The sequence below is a fragment of the Schistocerca cancellata genome, chromosome 1 (genome assembly GCF_023864275.1).
Source record: "Schistocerca cancellata isolate TAMUIC-IGC-003103 chromosome 1, iqSchCanc2.1, whole genome shotgun sequence".
NCBI classification, from domain to species: Eukaryota; Metazoa; Arthropoda; class Insecta; order Orthoptera; family Acrididae; genus Schistocerca; species Schistocerca cancellata.
Genome location: NC_064626.1, coordinates 903,558,872 through 903,577,333, shown reverse-complemented (window position 1 = coordinate 903,577,333; position 18,462 = coordinate 903,558,872). Strand labels below are relative to the sequence as shown.

The 18,462-nt window shown below is 41.3% G+C and overlaps 1 protein-coding gene across 1 annotated transcript in view; it reads right to left on the bottom strand.

Annotated features, from left to right (window-relative positions):
* LOC126113047 (sodium-dependent serotonin transporter-like) overlaps positions 1-18,462 on the bottom strand; it is a 519,069-nt gene that overhangs the window by 238,005 nt on the left and 262,602 nt on the right. Inside the window, exon 4 of the mRNA XM_049915015.1 lies at positions 12,825-12,963. Coding sequence (XP_049770972.1) covers positions 12,825-12,963 — 139 coding nt within the window. The remainder of the gene's footprint in view (positions 1-12,824; positions 12,964-18,462) is intronic.

Here is an 18,462-nt window from a genome sequence, read left to right as displayed (position 1 = left end):
GAAAAGTTGATCAGAAAGCTAGAGAAAATGAAAAAAGTGAATATGAAAGAGTTCATGGTCATAGATCGGAAAAGGCCACAACATCAAGAAAACTATCTGTTATGTATGTAATGCTAGCTATTTCTGATTTTTGTTCTCGTCTTCTCCTGAAGACCACCAGGCAGCAGTGAAAATATTTCTTGATTAGCACCACAGGTAGTAACGTCCTCCTTCTTCCGAACCAAGTCCGTAGCCTGAGTGAACGCTAGAGAATAAAGGATCAATCAGAGAAACGCAGCGAAATGCGAGAGCGTAAGAAAAGTACGAGACCGGTCTCAGAAGTTCTCGTCCTCACGGTGAAAATGAAAATGTGTAATTTGAAAACCGTTTAATTTTCAAGACACAATTCGTTTTACATTAATGTACTTCACCTAGCGGTGTTCCAGTGGCATCACTCTCTTTAGTGTTCCTGTGGAAGCATTGCAAAATACCCTTCTGCAGCTAAAATCGTTTCTTGGATTATCGAAAAAAGCTGACTAACGAGGAAGACTTTAAATTATGGGAAGAGATTAAGTCTGAAGGAGTCAAATCTGAGTAATAGGGCTGAGGTGCCAACACTTCAAAGCGCAGATGACTCATTTCACAGATCAAAACACCCATGCCATGTCCTTACCCGCTGATGACATCATCTTTACCTTCGGTATTTCAGCGTGTTCCGTCAGAGGGCTAGCTTCCCTCTGTAACAAAAAAACTGAGTGAATGTATCAGCGAAGAACCTAAATGGGTGTCATCGGACGTCCGCCCCGAACAAATTCAACGAACAAAATAGAACAAAATTAGAGAAAAAGAAAGGGGGTAGTGTCTTCGATGACTAATCAAAACGTTCTCAGTGCCGGGTTCGAAATCCGCTACCGCTTAAATTTTGATTAATAACCAGCAATGGAGGCCGAAGATTGTCGGCACAAGGAGTCACCCTCATTCTGCCAACAGCCTTGTCAAACTGGCGGAGGAGCAGACTGAATTTCAGGGTTACGTTCTTGTCTTTGGGGAGGGAAACTACCCCTAAAAGCGGAAGAATCAGCAATGACCAATGACATGAGGATGCAGTAGGCAATGGAAACCAGTGATTAAGGGGAATGTGTCCTGTAATTGAAAAATTGTTATGAAGATCTCTCCATTCGCAAAAGATTAGGAGGAGTCCCCATTCGGATCTCCGGGAGGGGACTGCCAAAGGGAAGGTGACCATGAGAAGAAGATTGAATAACCAACGAAATGATAACGTTATATGAGTAGGAGCGTGGAATGTCAGAAGCTTGAACGCGGTAGGGAAGCTAGGGAATCTGAAAATGGAAATGCAAAGGCTCAATCTTGAGATAGTAAGTATCAGTGAAGTGAAAAGAAGACAAGTATAGGTCAATACCAACAGCAGCAGAAAATGGTGTAACGGGAGTAGGATTCGTTATGAATAGGAAGATAGGGCAGAGAGTGTTACTGTGAACAGTTCACTGATAGGGCTGTTCCTATCATAATCGACACCAAGCTAACACCGACAACGATAGTTCAGGTATACATACCGACGTCGCAAGCTGAAGATGAAGAGATAAAGAAAGTATATGAGGATAGTGAAAGAGTAATACAGTACGTAAATCGAGATGAAGATCAAATACTCATAGGGAACTGGAATGCAGTTGTAGGGGGAGGTGCAGAAGAAAATTTTACTGAAGAATATGGGCTTGGGACAAGGAATGAGAGAGGAGAAAGACTAATTGAGTTCTGTAATAAATTTCAGCTAGACTCTGTTCAAGAATCACAAGAGGAGAAGGTAAACTTGGAAAAGGCGGGTGATACGGGGAGGCGTACCCAGAAGCAGATATAGAATCAGATCACAATGTAGTAGTGATGACGAGCTGGCTGAAGTTTAAAAAATTAATCAGGAGTAATCAATACGCAAAAAAGTGGGATACGTAAGTACTAAGGAATGACGACATACGCTTGAAGTTCTCCAAGACTATAGATACACAGTAAGGAATAGCTCAGCAGGCAGTACAGTTGAAGAGGAATGGACATCTCTAAAAAGTGCAATCACAGAGGTTTGGAAGAAAAGCATAGGTACAAAGAAGTTACTGCCAAGAAACCACAGGTAACAGAATAAATACGTCAGCTGATCGATTAAAGAAGGAAGTACAGAAATGTTCAGGGAAATTCAGAAATACAGGTCGCTGAGGAATGAAATAAATAAGAAGTGCAGGGAAGTTAAGACGAAACTGCTAATGAAATGATTGTCGGAAGGACTATCTCAGCATACAGAAAAGTCAAAACAGCCCTCGGTGAAATTAAAGCAAGTACAACGGGATTCCCACAGTTATATGCAGAGGAGAGAACAGACAGGCGGCAAGAGTACATCGAAGGCCTCTGTAAAGAGGAAGATATGTCTGTTGTGATAGAAGAAGAAACATGAGTCGATTTATAAGCAATAGGGGATTCAATATTAGGATCAGAATTTAAGACAGCTTTGGAAGACTTGAGATCAAATAAGACAGAAGGGACAGAAAACATTCCATTAGAATTTCCAAACTCATTGGGGGAAGTGGCAAAAAATGACTAAACACGTTGGTCTGTAGAATGTATGAGTTTATCGACATACCAGCTGAATTTCCAGAAAATATCATCCACACAATTAAGAAGACTGCAAGTGCTGACAAGTGCGAGAATTATCGCACTATCAGATTAACAGGTAATGCATCCAAGCTGCTGACAAGAATAATATACAGAACGATGGAAAAAAAATTGACGATTTGTTTGATGACGATCAGTTTGGCTTTAGGAAAGGTAAAGGCACGAGAGAGGCAATTCTGACGTTCGGCTGATAATTGAAGTAAGACTAAAGAAAAATTAAGACACGTTCATAGGATCCGTCGACTTGGGAAAAATATTCGAGAATGTAAAATGGTGGAAGATGTTCGACATTCTGAGAACAATAGGGGTAAACCCTAGGGAGGGGCTGGTAATATACACTATGTATAAGAGCCAAGAGGGAATAATAACATTGAATGACCAAGAACAAAGTGCTCGGATTAAAAAGGGTGTGAGACAGGAACATAGCCTTTCGCTCCTACGGTTCAATAAGTACATCGAAGAAGCAATGACGGAAAGAAAGAAGGTTCTGGAGTGGAATTAAAATTCAAGGTGAAAGGATATCAATGAAACCATTCGCCGATGACATTGCTATCCTGAGTGAGAGTGAAGAGGAATTAAATGATAAACTCAATGGAATGAACAGTCTAATGAGTACAGAATATGAATTGAGAGTAAATCGAAGAAAGACGAAAGTAATGAGAAGTAGCAGAAATGAGAACAGCGAGAAAGTTAACATCAGGATTGATGGTCACAAAATTGATGAAGTTAAGGAATTCTGCTACCTATGCATCAAAATAACCAATGATGGAAGGGAGCAAGGAGGACATCAAAAACAGACTAGCACCGACAAAAAAGATATTCCTGACCAGGAGAAGTCTTCTACTATCAAACACGGGTCTTAATTTGAGCAATATATTTCTGAGAATGTAAGTTTTGAGCACAGCATTGTGTGGTAGCGAAACATGGACTGTTGGAAAAGTCGAACAGAGGAGAATCGAAGCATTTCAGATGTGGATCTGTGTGGAGCTACAGACGAATGTTGATTTTTAGGCGGAATGATAAGGTAAGGAATAAGGAGATTCTGCGCAGAATCGGAGAGCAAAGGAATATGTGGGAAACACTGACAAGGAGAAGGGACTGGATGTTGGGACAACTGTTAAGCTATGAGGGAATGACTTCCCAGGTATTAGAGGGAGCTGTAGAGGGCAAAAACTGTAGAGGAAGACAGAGATTGGCATACATCCAGCAAATAATTTAGGACGTAAGTTGAAAGTGCTGTTCTGAGATGAAGAGGTTGGCACAGGAGAGCAATTCGTGGTGGGCCGCATCAAATCATTCCAAAGCCTGATGACTCAGAGAGAGAGAGAGAGAGAGAGAGAGAGAGAGAGAGAGAGAGAGCTCAACAGATACTTCCTTTCGATCGTTATTTCGATTTTTGTATGTATGGTGAATCGATGTTTCATCTGTTGTTACATACCCACATAAGAAATGACTTTTGTCTATAAGAAACCGCGCCAAACACTGTTAGGATATTGCGTGCGGATTCGTTTCTGATCCGCCATGAGCAAGAGCAGGAACCCATTTTTCTCAAAGCTTTCTCTATGCAGGACTTCATGTAAAGCGTAGGCGACAAGTTCTATTTAAATTCCTCCAATCTTGACAATTTTACGCACCTTGATACGCCTGTTTTCCAAAATCATATCTGGCACTTTTTGACGGTTTATGGTGTATTTACACCTTCCACCCGCTCTCCACGTGGATAATCTCGAACACTTTTAAGACCTCGTTTAAATTCGATAGCACTTTCCTTCAAGGTGAAAATTAAAGGAGAAGAGTCTCCGAATTAATTTATGAATATCAAATTAATTTCAGTTTGTGTCAAACTGATCGCCATTACTAAGATTAATATTGCGATCACTCCTACTGTTGGCTATACTTCGGAGCCTGTTATATGTACATACGTTCATCAAACAGCAACATCAAAAGCTCTCCTCTTGTCGAATGTCGGACGTAATGTGCCCCATACATTTGTCTCTGACGATTCGATCAAATACACGTACACTAAATTGTGTGGCTTGTCCGCCCTGCCGACCTTTTCATTGCGATGGCAAGTATTGGGTCTGATGACATTACTGCCAGCATACACCAGGGTACTTTCATTCGTCGAAGTATCAGGAATACTGCCTTCTGGTTGTTTCAGTTATTCCTAATTGAGTTGCACATGTTTTATGCACTGTTAAAATGGTATGAATTCATGCGAAATTATTTCCGCCGATCCGTCAGCTAGATGATACGTCGGTACTATTGTAGAAGAGTAGGATATGCAGAAATGCTGGATTTCATTGATTCAGTACCTCCCCGTAAGCCCCTTGGCTATAGTAAGAAATATGCAGTAGATCTAAGTAACTAACTAAACACGTATTTAAGTCTGAAACACAATTCAGTACTGTAACTTCACACTAAACGCGGTCACTTGTAAAAGTGGCGTCAACTTTTCACCTCGATTTGCCACCGAGTTTTGCAAATGTGTAACACGGGGTGTACTGCCACTTAATAAGTGAAGTGTAGATTAGAGACTGTGGAATTTCCTGCAGTATGTACGTCACTCTCATTGAGTTTTGTATGATATTTTCAAATCAGGTATACGTGTTCTTTGCAAAAATCTAATAACGCGTAATAGATGATCTCGGCTAGGTATCATCTTAAAATGTTATAGCAAGCAGAACACATTAAGTTTCGATTTGTTGTTGTTTTTGTTGCTGTTGTGATCTTCAGACAGAAGACTGGTTGATGCAGCTGTCCATGCCAGTGTACCATGTGCAGACGTCTTCGCCTATACTTCACGTTGCACCCTGCTAAGGTACCCTCGCGCTCGAAGACGCACACACACACACACACACACACACACACACACACACACACAAAATTCTGCTCACGCCATCGTGGAAGTGTCACATGATGGAAGGTCGTCACAGCCCTCTTATCCACACTTAACACTTACTACGGGACCTCTGCGATGGAGGTCGGAACCGCGACGCCCAGTGTTCAAATCACGTTTTTTTTTATGGATTGCCGTGGAAAATATTTCAAACATAGCGTCGCTCAGAATCGACACGAAAAGGCCTAAGGGAGTGGCATAAAGGGCGCCAATGAAAAACGCTCCTTGCCTTGGGACATTGATAGCCACATATTTCGCGGTCGAAAGCGACAGTTCACAGGGCGATGAGAAACAGTAAGAAGTTCATTACATCCTTTTACACTGCTGACACCCTCAGACGTTTCAACTCTTCCCGAAGGACATTTTGGGGTTGCATTCACATTAAACATCATCGTACTCCTTTGGAGTGCAGCGCGATACAAATTTTGCTCTCGTGTGCAGGTTGGAACCACTAGGGACCCTTGAAAAGAATTAGACGAAATTTGGACGTGATTCGAAGCAGTAACGGGTATTTACGCTTTTTAACTTCTCCTCTTTCTCGTCCTCCTGTGGCGTGATCACATGCGTGAATAAAACGGCAAAGGGTCCCTCTGAAACCAGTCAGATGAGCAACACCCTCAGCGCTTTATTGAGCACGTTACAAACATACCTGCCAGACACTTCGACACCAAATCAGCCTGGCGGCTGCCCTAGCACCTAAAGGTAGACAAACGGCACGCAAAGGTGTCGAAGGAATTGCCTAACTCTGATATGCTGGAGTAACCAGTATGTTGATAAAATAGCTCCATATTTAGCAATTATATACAACCACTCGCTCACAGAAAGACCCTTACCTAAAGACTGGAAAATTGCTCAAGTCACACCAATACCCAGAAAAGGAAGTAGGAGTAATCCACTGAATTGCAGGCGTATATCACTAACGTCGATTTGCAGTAGGATTTTAGAACATAAACTGTATTCGAACATTATGAAGTACCTCGAAGAAAACGATTTATTGACACATAGTCAATACGGTTTCCGAAAATATCGTTCTTGTGAACCACAACTAGCTGTTTATACTCCTGCTATCGACAGGAGATGTCAAATTGATTCCATAGTTTTAGATTTACAGAAGGCTTTCGACACCGTTCCTCACAAGCATCTTCTAACCAAACTGCGTGCCTACGGACCACCGCCTCAGTTATCCGACTGGCTTCGTTATTTCCTGTCAGAAAGGCCACAGTTCGTACTAATAGACGGAAAGTCATCGAGTAAAATAGAAGTAATAACCGGCGTTCCCCAAGGAAGCGTTATAGGCTCTCTATTGTTCCTGATCTATATTAACGACATAGGGACAACCTGAGTAGCCGTCTAACATTGTTTGCAGATGATGCTGTCATTTACCGTCTTGTAAAGTCATCAGATGATCAAAACGACTTGCAAAATGATTTAGATAAGATATTTGTACCGTGCGAAAAGTAGCAATTGACCCTGAATAAGGAAAAGTGTGAATTTATTCACATGAATACTAAAAGAAATCAGCTAAATTTCGATTGCGCGATAAGTCGCATAAATCTGAAGGCTGTAAATTCAACTAGGTACTTTGGGATTACAATAACAAATAACCTAAATTGGAACGATCACATAGATAATATTGTGGGTAGAGGAAACCAAAGACTGCGATTCAGTGGCAGAACACTTAGAAGGTGCAACAGGTCTTTTAAAGAGACTGCTTACACCACGCTTGTCCGCCCTGTTCTGGAGTATATCCGTGCGGTGTGGGATCCGCATCAGGTGGGACTGACGGATGACATCGAAACAGTACAAAGAAGAGCAGCTCGTTTGTATTATCACGAAATAGGGGAGATAGAATCACAGACATGATACGTGAATTGGAGCGGCAATAATTAAAACAAAGGCGTTTTTCATTGCGACGCGATCTTCTCATGAAATTTAACTCACCAGTTTTCTCTTCCAATTGCGAAAACATTCTGTTGGCACCCACCTACATAGGGAGAAATGATCATCACGATAAAATAAGAGAAATCAGGGCTCGCACAGAAAAATTTAAGTGTTCGTTTTTCTAGCATGCCGTTCGAGAGACAGCTTGAAGGTGGTTCATGTAACCCTCTGCCAGCCACTTTATTGTGAATAGCAGAGTAATCACGTAGGTGTAGATGTAGCTTCTAGTCTCTTTTATGTCGAAATTTTTGAAGGTACATTTCTAACGTGCTCAAGAAATGTGCGTTTGTGGCACCGACGGTGTTGGCGAATTGGGAGGTGGGGGTTCTTAGATAGAACCTTTGCCGTTCTATTCACGCACATGTTAACGTTGCTCTCTTGTGTGATGACGCCACAGGAAAGTGGGAGGGTTTCAAATTTCGTCGAATGGTTTTGAACGGGCCCTAGTGGTTCTAGCCTGTACAAGAGAGCAAAAGTTACGACCGTGCTGCTGTCCAAAGTCTGGAGTCACGTTCAGTGGGGATGCACTGCCATAAATCTTCAAAGAAGAACTGAAACGTCAGAGGGTGTCAGCAGAGTCAAACGATGTCAAGAACGCCTTCATGTTGCTCACCGCACTGCGAACTCTCGTTTTCTACCGCAAAATGTTTAGGAATCAACGCCTCAGGGAAAGGGGTGGATTAATTGACTCCATTTATGCCACGCCTGACGCCTTTTCGTGTCAGTTCTGAGCGGCGATGTACCTCAAATGTTTTCCTCGGTCACCCGTAAGAAAAGCTTGTGAGTTAGACGCTGAGTGTCGCGGGTGTGACCTCCACCGCAGAGGAGTTAAAAGAAGGAGTGAAATGTGTGTAAGGGTGGTCCGACGTTTTCATCACGTGACACGTCTAAGAAGGCGTTGCGCAGAATTTTGGGAAATTTAGTGCCAATGTGACATCATTAACCCACTTGACACCACACATGAACTTCTGAGCTCTGGCCTTTTCTACGCATGTGTCGATATCTTGCTGTTTGAAGCGTCTACGGCCCGACGGTTACGTTAAGAGTTTGCACTATTACAGAGGAACGTTGTACGCACCTTTGAGCAAACTTTCAAACTGATGCGTCGCAATGGGAGGCAATTACGCTGTTTCAAAAAAGTGATTCTTTAATTCTCTTGTGCAGTGTACCTTCAGAAAAAGAGTTCGTAACACTTACACTTACATTTTATGTTAACAAATTTATGTTTTTCAGAAACTTTTTTTTCTGATGCCATCCACGTTTTTCAACCTTTCTGCTTCTGCAAACGTCAGTTACTTTTCTGCCCACATAACAAAACTCATCTATTACTTTTAGTGTCCCGTTTCCTATTCTAATCCTCCCAGCATTACCTGCTTCCATTAGAACACGTTCCACTAAGCGTGTTTTATTTTGTTGCTATTTTGTTACAACCTCTTTTCAAGTCATTGTCCATTCCGTTTAACTCTTTTTTTTTCCAAATCCTCTGCCGTACCAGTGAGAATTATAGAGTCATCGGCAAACCCAAAAGATTTTATTTCCTCTCTGTAGACAGTCCGCCGCTCGTGGTCTCGCGGTAGCGTTCTCGCTTCCCGAGCACGGGGTCCCGGGTTCGATTCCCGGCGGGGTCAGGGATTTTCACCTGCCTCGAGATGACTGGGTGTTTGTGTTGTCCCCATCATTTCATCATCATCCAGGAAAGTGGCGAATTGGACTGAGCAAAGATTGGGTAATTGTACGGGCGCTGATAACCACGCAGTTGAGCGCCCCACAAACCAAACATCATCATCATCTCTGTAGACTAAAATTTTCTTTCAGAATTTCCTATTTGTTTTTCTTTCCTCGTTGCTGAATTAACAGAGTAAATATTATCGGGGACATGCAACAACCCCACTTCACCCCCTTCGCAATTATCTATATCAGGAACGCACAGACTGACCCCCTCCCATCCTTAGTAGTTTTTTTTTTCTTTTTTTCTTTTTTTTTGCTCATCTTCTATTCTTTCAAGGAATGAAATGCTTTGGCCTTGTACTTATTTCTTATTTCTTTTGAGAATACATTTGTGTAACTATATTTGCTAAACTAAGTAAATATGTGTGAAACAAATGATGAAACCTAACTATGAATTTGTTTTCATTCTGGTGCTTACATTGTCACAGTGCGGGGTTTGCGGCCTGTGGTACTAGCAAGTCTGTTCACCCATGCTCTGTATCATAGAGGGATGGCCATTAATTTCGTGAGGGGGTTTTCTTTAAAATTTGGACCCCCTTTCCCTCTCTCGTGATATTTTCTGATATTTGTTGGGACAACCTCCCTCTCACGTGAAGTTTACACTGCAGTAGGCTAAAAATACGTGACATTTAATGTTTTATTTGTTTTAAACGTTGATTAAAGACTTGTATAGAAACATGTTTTATTTATAAAGTGTGTTAAGCAGTGTTTTCCACACTTGATTAAAATACTTTATTTATACATGCCAACCCTGCGCAGTATTCAGAGGGAGGGACGGACAGACAGAAAGATAGAAGGACGAAAAGGCTGCACGAAAATAGTATTAACCCTTCTGACTGAGCTCTAAAAAATTAACCTTTTTTGGTATACAACGTACATTAAATGTCACTGAAACTTTACTTAATTTTCAGATGATAGACATTGCTTGTACTTTCCTTTGAACTGTATGATTACGTAGCATTTCTATCTCGTGATTTATGTGATCAGTAAGAACATTATTGTCGGTGAATTTCAGCTTAGCTTCCTTCCATAAACGATCAGCTTCTTGATCAATACATGTGTTTCGACATGTCGGCATGCCGCTTAGGATACGAATTGTATAGTTTGGTACAAATTCATCTTAAACACAATAACATTGTTTTTTTATGCGTTGCAGAATATCACGAATGACTCAAAGACTGACAAACGCTAATTTTGACCGGCGTAGCAGAGAACTCCCGGAATGCAGTCTGACACTTACGGGGCACTTGTTTCAACATGGGAAAGCCTGGGCATGCTCATGTGTAAAGCATTCAGTTCAGAGAGATCATAAATACTGTTCGGAAATATAATATTGTCTATTTTCAGAATTAATTAAAAATGTTCAAACGTGTGTGAAATCGTATGGGACTTAACTGCTAAAGTCATCAGTCGCTAGCTTACACACTAATTAACTTAAAAAATTATCCTAAGGACAAATACACACACCCATGCCCGAGGGAGGACTCGAAACTCCGCCGGGACCAGCCGCACAGCCCATGACTGTAGCGTCTCAGACCGCTCGGTTAATACCGCGCGGCCAGGATTAATTATATAAAACAAAATGTTGACATTACAATAATGTATACTCTAAAAAGAGAACCTGATATTTTCATTGCCTCTCGCCCCATTTAAATGAGATTTGGTGACAGGTTACGTAATTTATGGATGTCCCTTAAGACTCAGCCGGCCGGTGTGGCCGAGCGGTTCTAGGCGCTACAGTCTGGAACCGCGCGACCGCTACGGTCGCGGGACTCCTGCCTCGGGCATGGATGTTTGTGATGTCCTTAGGTTAGTTAGGTTTAAGTAGTTCTAAGTTCTAGCGGACTGATGACCTAAGAAGTTAAGTCCCATAGTGCTCAGAGCCATTTGAACCATTTGAACCTTAAGAATCAATGTGAAATGAGGCAATAAAATTATGAAGCAGATGTCTACCGCCTTTTATGTATGTTTCCTTCCGTATTAGCTCCACATGTAAGGCGGCAACAAATCGAAAACTCATAGTGTACAGCGACATCATCGTAAACTGATGCAAGTGTGAACAGCTGTGTGGACTGATTACAGTGCGCGTCATTTATGACGGCGGTCGAGTTTAGGTTCGTTCTGCGCATCTGACGTCACAAAACGCAGCCAGCCAATGAACAGAGAACGACGTTGCCAGATCTCGACTGCAGTACAGAGCACGGACGAGTGTCTTCAGTTTTAGAAACATTCAGTCATAAATAAAGTAATTGAACAAAAGCAATGTCTTGATAGCAGACTTTATTTTATAGAAAGTTTGGAAAAAGCATTATTTATACCAATTGCTTCATATTCTATTAATTAATTAAACCAAACAAGCAACAAGCCTCCTAATTCAGGCGATAGCAAGGAAAGGTGTTTGTATCATTCCCACTAACCGCTTTTTCGCAATAAAGAACAGTGGTAATTGTTTATTTCCTGTTGCACTTCGACGAAACGTGAGTAATTCATAATCATACCAACAGTGTTTGTCGGTATTTTGCGTGATATTTTAAAGTCTACCGGGAGACAGATTGAACGACGAGCTGCGGTAGAGTAATCAAATGGCTCTGAGCACTATGGGACTTAACATTTATGGTCATCAGTCCCCTTGAACTTAGAACTACTTAAATCTAACTAACCTAAGGACAGCACACAACATCCAGTCATCACGAGGCAGAGAAAGGTAGCGTAATGGTTAAAGTGTATGGCTGCTACACGAAAGGATCTGAGTTCCAACCTTGATCGGTGCTTAATATTTTCCTTATTTAAAAACAACATCGAAGTGTCTTACTTCATGAACTTTATTCGTTTGAATGTAATTGTTTGAAATTTCTAGTGGCGACTTAAATCGACCATACGGAAAGTATACGCTATGGACTTTTACCTCTGCAAACTCTTCAAAATTTTGTGCAATGGTTTACTACATCTAATGCTGCACAATAACTGCGTTGAACATCGTAACAAAATTAAGTCATTTATGGGGGAAGGTATCAGTTAAGAAAATGTGTAAAAATCAAATTTTTGGGCCAAATAGTTTTTGTGAAATCGAGTGATAAAGTGTGTCAAAGCAGTAGAAACACCATGTGTCTGCACAGGCGAGCAGTGCAATGGTGACAAAATCGCGCACATCGCGGAATGCGGGGAGCATGTCTCTGTAGCAGCGAAAGGGTTAATGCGGCCGTGGTGGCTTTACTTCATAAACTGAACGCTCCCCCCTAAACGTAAGTTTGCGAATTATACTATGGCGTTGCTTCTCTTGGCGCGTACAACTGGCAACGCAGCAATCTCCTGCGTCTGGGAGGAATGCGCGAACCGCCAAGATAAAAGAATTGAACTATAGTAGCAGCGGCGCTGCAGTCATGGACTGTGCGGCTGGTCCCGGCAGAGGTTCGAGTCCTCCCTCGGGCATGGGTGTGTGTGTTTGTCCTTAGGATAATTTAGGTTAAGAAGAGTGTAAGCTTAGGGACTGATGACCTTAGCAGTTAAGTCCCATAAGATTAAAAAAAAGTTGTGGCGGCCCTGAGGACAGTCTGGGCCAAGGCCACGGTGCGTGAAGGGTGGCGGGGCTAGGAGTACGCACCTTGCCGGCGCTGCGCACGCCCTTCCAGAGGGAGAAGTAGACGAGCAGGAAGACGGCGAGGACGCAGAGCGCCAGCGACCACTTGATGGGCCCCATGCGGTCCAGGCCGTCCGACCGGTGCAGCTCCAGCACGCTGCGCCTGCAACACCAGCCACCAGACTGACACTCCACTGCCTGCTCACACCGCGCACCACGTGCTTCGAACAGCAGACTACAAGACAATTAAAAAGGCCGAAGGGAACATCTGAAGGGTGGATACGACAAACGTCTTAACCTTTTTTTCATAATGCACGTTTTCAGTGTAGTTCTGTTCTTGGTACTCTGTCGCATGTCTCTAGACTTGTACCAAGTGTCAAATCGTGGAGAAAATTTTTCAGACATTCGTTACTAGATGGTCCATGATCTTTGTGCCAAGTAGTTCTTCCCTCTGGATTGCAGTTGGCTCTAGAACAATACAGTTTTTTTTTATATATGTTATTTTCAGATTATAAAAAATTCACGTCGCGTTTTTTATTTAAATAAGTAATTACTTACAGTTTGTAGGCATCTGCATTTCCTCTGATCTGGGCTGGAGGTCGTATACCACTTCATTTCCGAAAATAAGCACATTTTTACATTCCGAACTTTTTCTTTCACATTGTTCACTATGTTTATCGTTACTTTTGTGGTGCGCACTAGTTATTGATCTTTTTTTTAAAACTGTGCTTTCAAAGACATAAATATTGTGAGTTCCTTAGGTGTTTACTCCTGTTTGGTCTGTTTACCTACATCTTGCCAATCTGACAAAGTATATGTTGAATATTAACATCCATTATGTTTATATCTGCATGTGTGTGTGTGTGTGTGTGTGTGTGTGTGTGTGTGTGTGTGTGTGTGTGCGCGTGTGTGTGTGTGTGTGTGTGTGTGTGTGTGTGTGAGAGAGAGAGAGAGAGAGAGAGAGAGAGAGAGAGAGAGTGAGTGTGTGAGACAGTGTGTGTGAGTGTGTGTGTGTGTGTGTGTGTGTGTGTGTGTGTGTGTGTGTATGTGTGTGTGTGTGAGAGAGAGAGAGAGAGAGAGAGAGAGAGAGAGAGAGAGAAAGAGAGAGAGAGAGATTGTGTTTGTGAGATTCTGTGTGTGTGAGACAGTGTGAGAGTGTGCATATGGGGTGGAGTGAGGAGCTGGTGGTCTAAGTTGTAGAGTGTTGGATGACCACCAACCCAACCCCCCACCCCAAAAACACATACACACACACACACATAAGCATCATGAATAGACGTTAGTTTTCAACATATACTTCGTTAGGTTGGCAACATGTAGGTAAATTTACCAAACAGGAGGAAACACATAATAAGCACACATTATTTATGTCTTTGAAAGCAGAGGTTAAAAATATATCTATAAATAGTGCCAAGAGAGTAATTTGCACCACAAAAGTAAGGATAAACATGATGAACAGTGTGAAAGAAAAAATTCGGAATGTAAAAATGTTGTTATGTGTCTGAAATAAAGTAGAAGTACGACCTCCAGACCAGATGAGAGGAAACACAGATGTCAACAGACTGTAAGTAATTACTTAGTTACCTAAAAAAACCGCGACGTGCACTCTTTTATAATCTAAAAATAGAACATATCAAAACAACACTGTATTGTCTTAGATCCCAGTGAAGATGCCTTAGAGTAATAAAAGACGAAACGTGTCTGGGAGAAATAAATTACAACTACATCAAGAAAGGCGGTTTTATTTAAGAAAAAAAAGTACCAATCATGCTTCGGTGAAACATAGGTACTGGGCTAATTGTGTGTTGCTGGTTTCCCCTTGTCGTGGAAATGCTTGGTTTTCGTATTATGAAGATATATGGTTCTGAACTGTGGCACGCAACTACGTCATTTTACTGTGTGCAGCATGGTATTGTGAGACGGGGCCTTTAGCTATGGAACGTCGATTCAGATATTTACCACTATGGTATTCGGAAGGGACTAACCAAAGCGTGCTAGTGCGTATTTACATATCCCAGATCAGTTGTCATCACGCTCTTAAACATTCATGGAAGTACCAAGTATAATGAGGGGTGTAGTTACTGTCATACTCTCAGTACATTTATTCGTCAACTTAAAAACTTTCACATTAATATTATAAACTTTTGGTTTTCAGCCAGCATGCATCTCATCAATTCAATTCATGTCGTAGAAATTTTACGAAACTATGTGGCATAATCAACAATGTATCATAATGCGATCGACGATAGAATTGAATACTTTTCTTCTGCGAATTCACTATTTGAACTAATTAACGATAAGTTCTTCGGAGATATATCTCTGTCTGCAAATGATACATTAGATGTTGAGGATGAGAATACCTTTGCGGATGGATGTCTTTATGGGGCTACAACAATTAATGAAGATTATTCCACAAGTGATGACTATGAACCATCATCACCAGACATAACCAAACGAAATGAATTGACAGCAACCACTACAGAGTGGTAGAGGAAGATATATGCATATGCAGATTTGTTAAAACAGAACCATAATAGTCTGCTAGAAAATATGTATCGGCGACCACAAAGAAGTTTAATTGTACTATGCAGTTAATAAAACAGTAAGATCTAGCAGAACCCCACCAAAATCAATGTTTTCATTAACAGAAAAGGAAATGTTTGAAAAATACAAAGAAGGCAGGGCACATGATCCGATTGTCCACTATTACAATTTGAGAAATTGGGCTATTAATTCTGCCGAAAAACACGCTCATTAATACGTTGCGTCGAAAGCTTTTGTAAACAGAGTTAAAACAGTAAACCGCATTCGATCCCGAAAAATAACAAGTTTTGTTTCTGCTGAAGATATGAAGGACGGAAAAGACATATGGAGTCTGCTGCAACATTTGCACACAAGGTCAACGCCTTAATCGCAGGTGAAGGGTATAGGGGAAACAGTATTTCCAATACACACCGATCACAATTTGAATATCGTAAGCTTCATCGAATGAAGGAGAAAAGCAAATAAAGACGTTTAAAAAGTTCCGAAGTGATGTAAATGACCCTGAGACACGTAATTTAATACAGGTTGGTCCATTGATAGTGAACGGGCCAACTATCTCACGAAATAAGCATCAAACGAAAAAACTACAAAGAACGAAACTCGTCTAGCTTGAAGGGGGAAACCAGATGGCCGTATGTGAAACGTCAACCACGACCATGGGGTGGGGTGAGGAGCTGGTGGTCTGAGTTGTAGAGTGTTGGATAACCACCAACCCACCCCCCCAACCCAAAAACACATACACACACACACACACATAAGCATCGTGAATAGACGTTAGTTTTCAACATATACTTCGTTAGGTAGAACATTACGTAGGAAATCAGCATACATTGCACTACTTAGATTGCCATCAATAAAATGGGGACCAATTATCCTTCCTGCCATAATGCCACACCATACATTAACCCGCAAAATGATGATGCCCAAGTAGGTGTTTTAGCTGCTGTCGCGGCTAATCCGCACATCAGTAGCAGACAAATTGCGCGAGAAGCGGGAATCTCAAAAACGTGGTTGTTGAGAATGCTACATCAACATCGATTGCACCCGTACCATATTTCTGTGCATCAGGAATTGCATGATGATGACTTCGAATGTTCAGCTGTTGGGTACAAGAGAAATTACGGAACGATGACAGATTTTTTGCACGCGTTGTATTTAGCGACGAAACGTCATTCACCAACCTAAATAATATGCACTATTGGCCAACGGAAAATCCACGATGGCTGCGACAAGTGGAACATCAGCGACCTTGGCGGGTTAATGTATGGTGTGGCGTTATGGCAGGAAGGATAATTGGTCCCCATTTTATTGATGGCAATCTAAATGGTGCAATGTATGCTGATTTCCTACGTAATGTTCTACCGATGTTATTACAAGATGTTCCACTGCATGACAGAATGGCGATGTACTTCCAACATGATGGATGTCCGGCACATAGCTCACGCGTGGTTGAAGTGGTATTGAATAGCATATTTCATGACAAGTGGATTGGTCGTCGAAGCACCATACCATGGCCCGCACGTTCACCGGACCTGACGTCCCCGGATTTGCTTGTGTGAGGAAATTTGAAGGATATTTGCTATCGTGATCCACCGACAACACCTGACAACATGCATCAGCGCATTGTCAATGCATCTGCGAACATTACGGCACGCGAACTACTCGCTGTTGAGAGGAATGTCGTTACACGTATTGCTAAATGCTTCGGGCATTTATTGCATTCATGTGGTATTTACAGGTAATCACGCTGAAACAGCATGCGTTCCCAGAAATGATAAGTTCATAAAGATACATGTATCACATTGGAACAACCGAAATAAAGCGTTCAAACGTACCTATGTTCTGTATTTTAATTTAAAAAACCTACCTGTTACCAACTGTTCGTCTAAAATTGTGAGCCATATGTTTGTGACTATTACAGCGTCATCTATCACAAAGCGAAAAAAGTGATCCAAATAAAACATTCGTATTTCCTTACGCACTACACGAATATGTAATAAAAAATAGGGGTTCCTATTTAAAGAAACGCAGTTGATATTCGTTTGACCCAAGGCAGCGCCATCTAGTGGGCTAACCATAGCGTCATCTGGTTTCCCCCTTCAAGCTAGACAAATTTCGTTCTTTGTAGTTTTCTCGTTTGAAGCTTACTCGTGAGATATTTGTCCCTGTCACGATCAATGGACCACCCTGTTATACGAAAGCTGTCGTTTGTGGTACCTAAGTTGTTGAGAAAGTGTTTAGTTGTGTTGTCAGAGTACACAAAGTGAGCTTCACTATTGGTTCTTATTATTAGTAAACTAAAAATATCTTTCCTGCTCCCCGTAGACTCTCGCATTTAGTATTTTTCTGGTGATCGATACTAGCTTTGGTGATAGCTTATCTTTCGAGCCTAGTGAAACCTGATAGTCAGATGCGTTGTTGCAATTAATATCCAGACAGCTACCACTGACCCAATTAAACCACGAAAAGTTTTATTGTGTCCATCTTATTGTGCATAGTGATGCCTTAGCAAAATGTAATGTGATCTATAGCGTGAGAAACTGAATATCAAATCTTACGTGGCGTCGTTGTGTTAGTACAGACGATTACATTGATAAGTGTAGGAAAGGTTATGTCAGTACAACTTGTTGTAGCATTATGAGACTGATCTTCATTGTCCGACGTTTTTACCTACGTATTGCATTGCTGTTATAGACTGTTCATACAGTATACCTCCTACGAGTTTGTGGTATCTAAAGGGTGACGCAGTACACTTTCCAAATAATTAAAAAAATTTCGTTGAGATAATTATTATTTTCCTATTTTAATATAGTCAAAACTTGAAGTAAAACAATTTTGTATGGTGAGAAAAACGTCCTTCTTGAAAATAAAACTTCTGCATGGAATTTGTGGCATGGATGTCATAAATCCGGCCGAGGGCAACAGAAAGAACTCATGGGTAAGACAGAGCAAGTTTCTGAGCTATTATTGCACACAACTTTATTTTGGAAACTTCCTTCTATCAACATGTACTATGGAAAAATTTTAAAATGTCTATCTACTAAAACAATTAGACTTCAAAATCTTTAGAAGGCTCTCCTGAAAAATCACATTTTTAGTTATGACATTTTAGTCATGT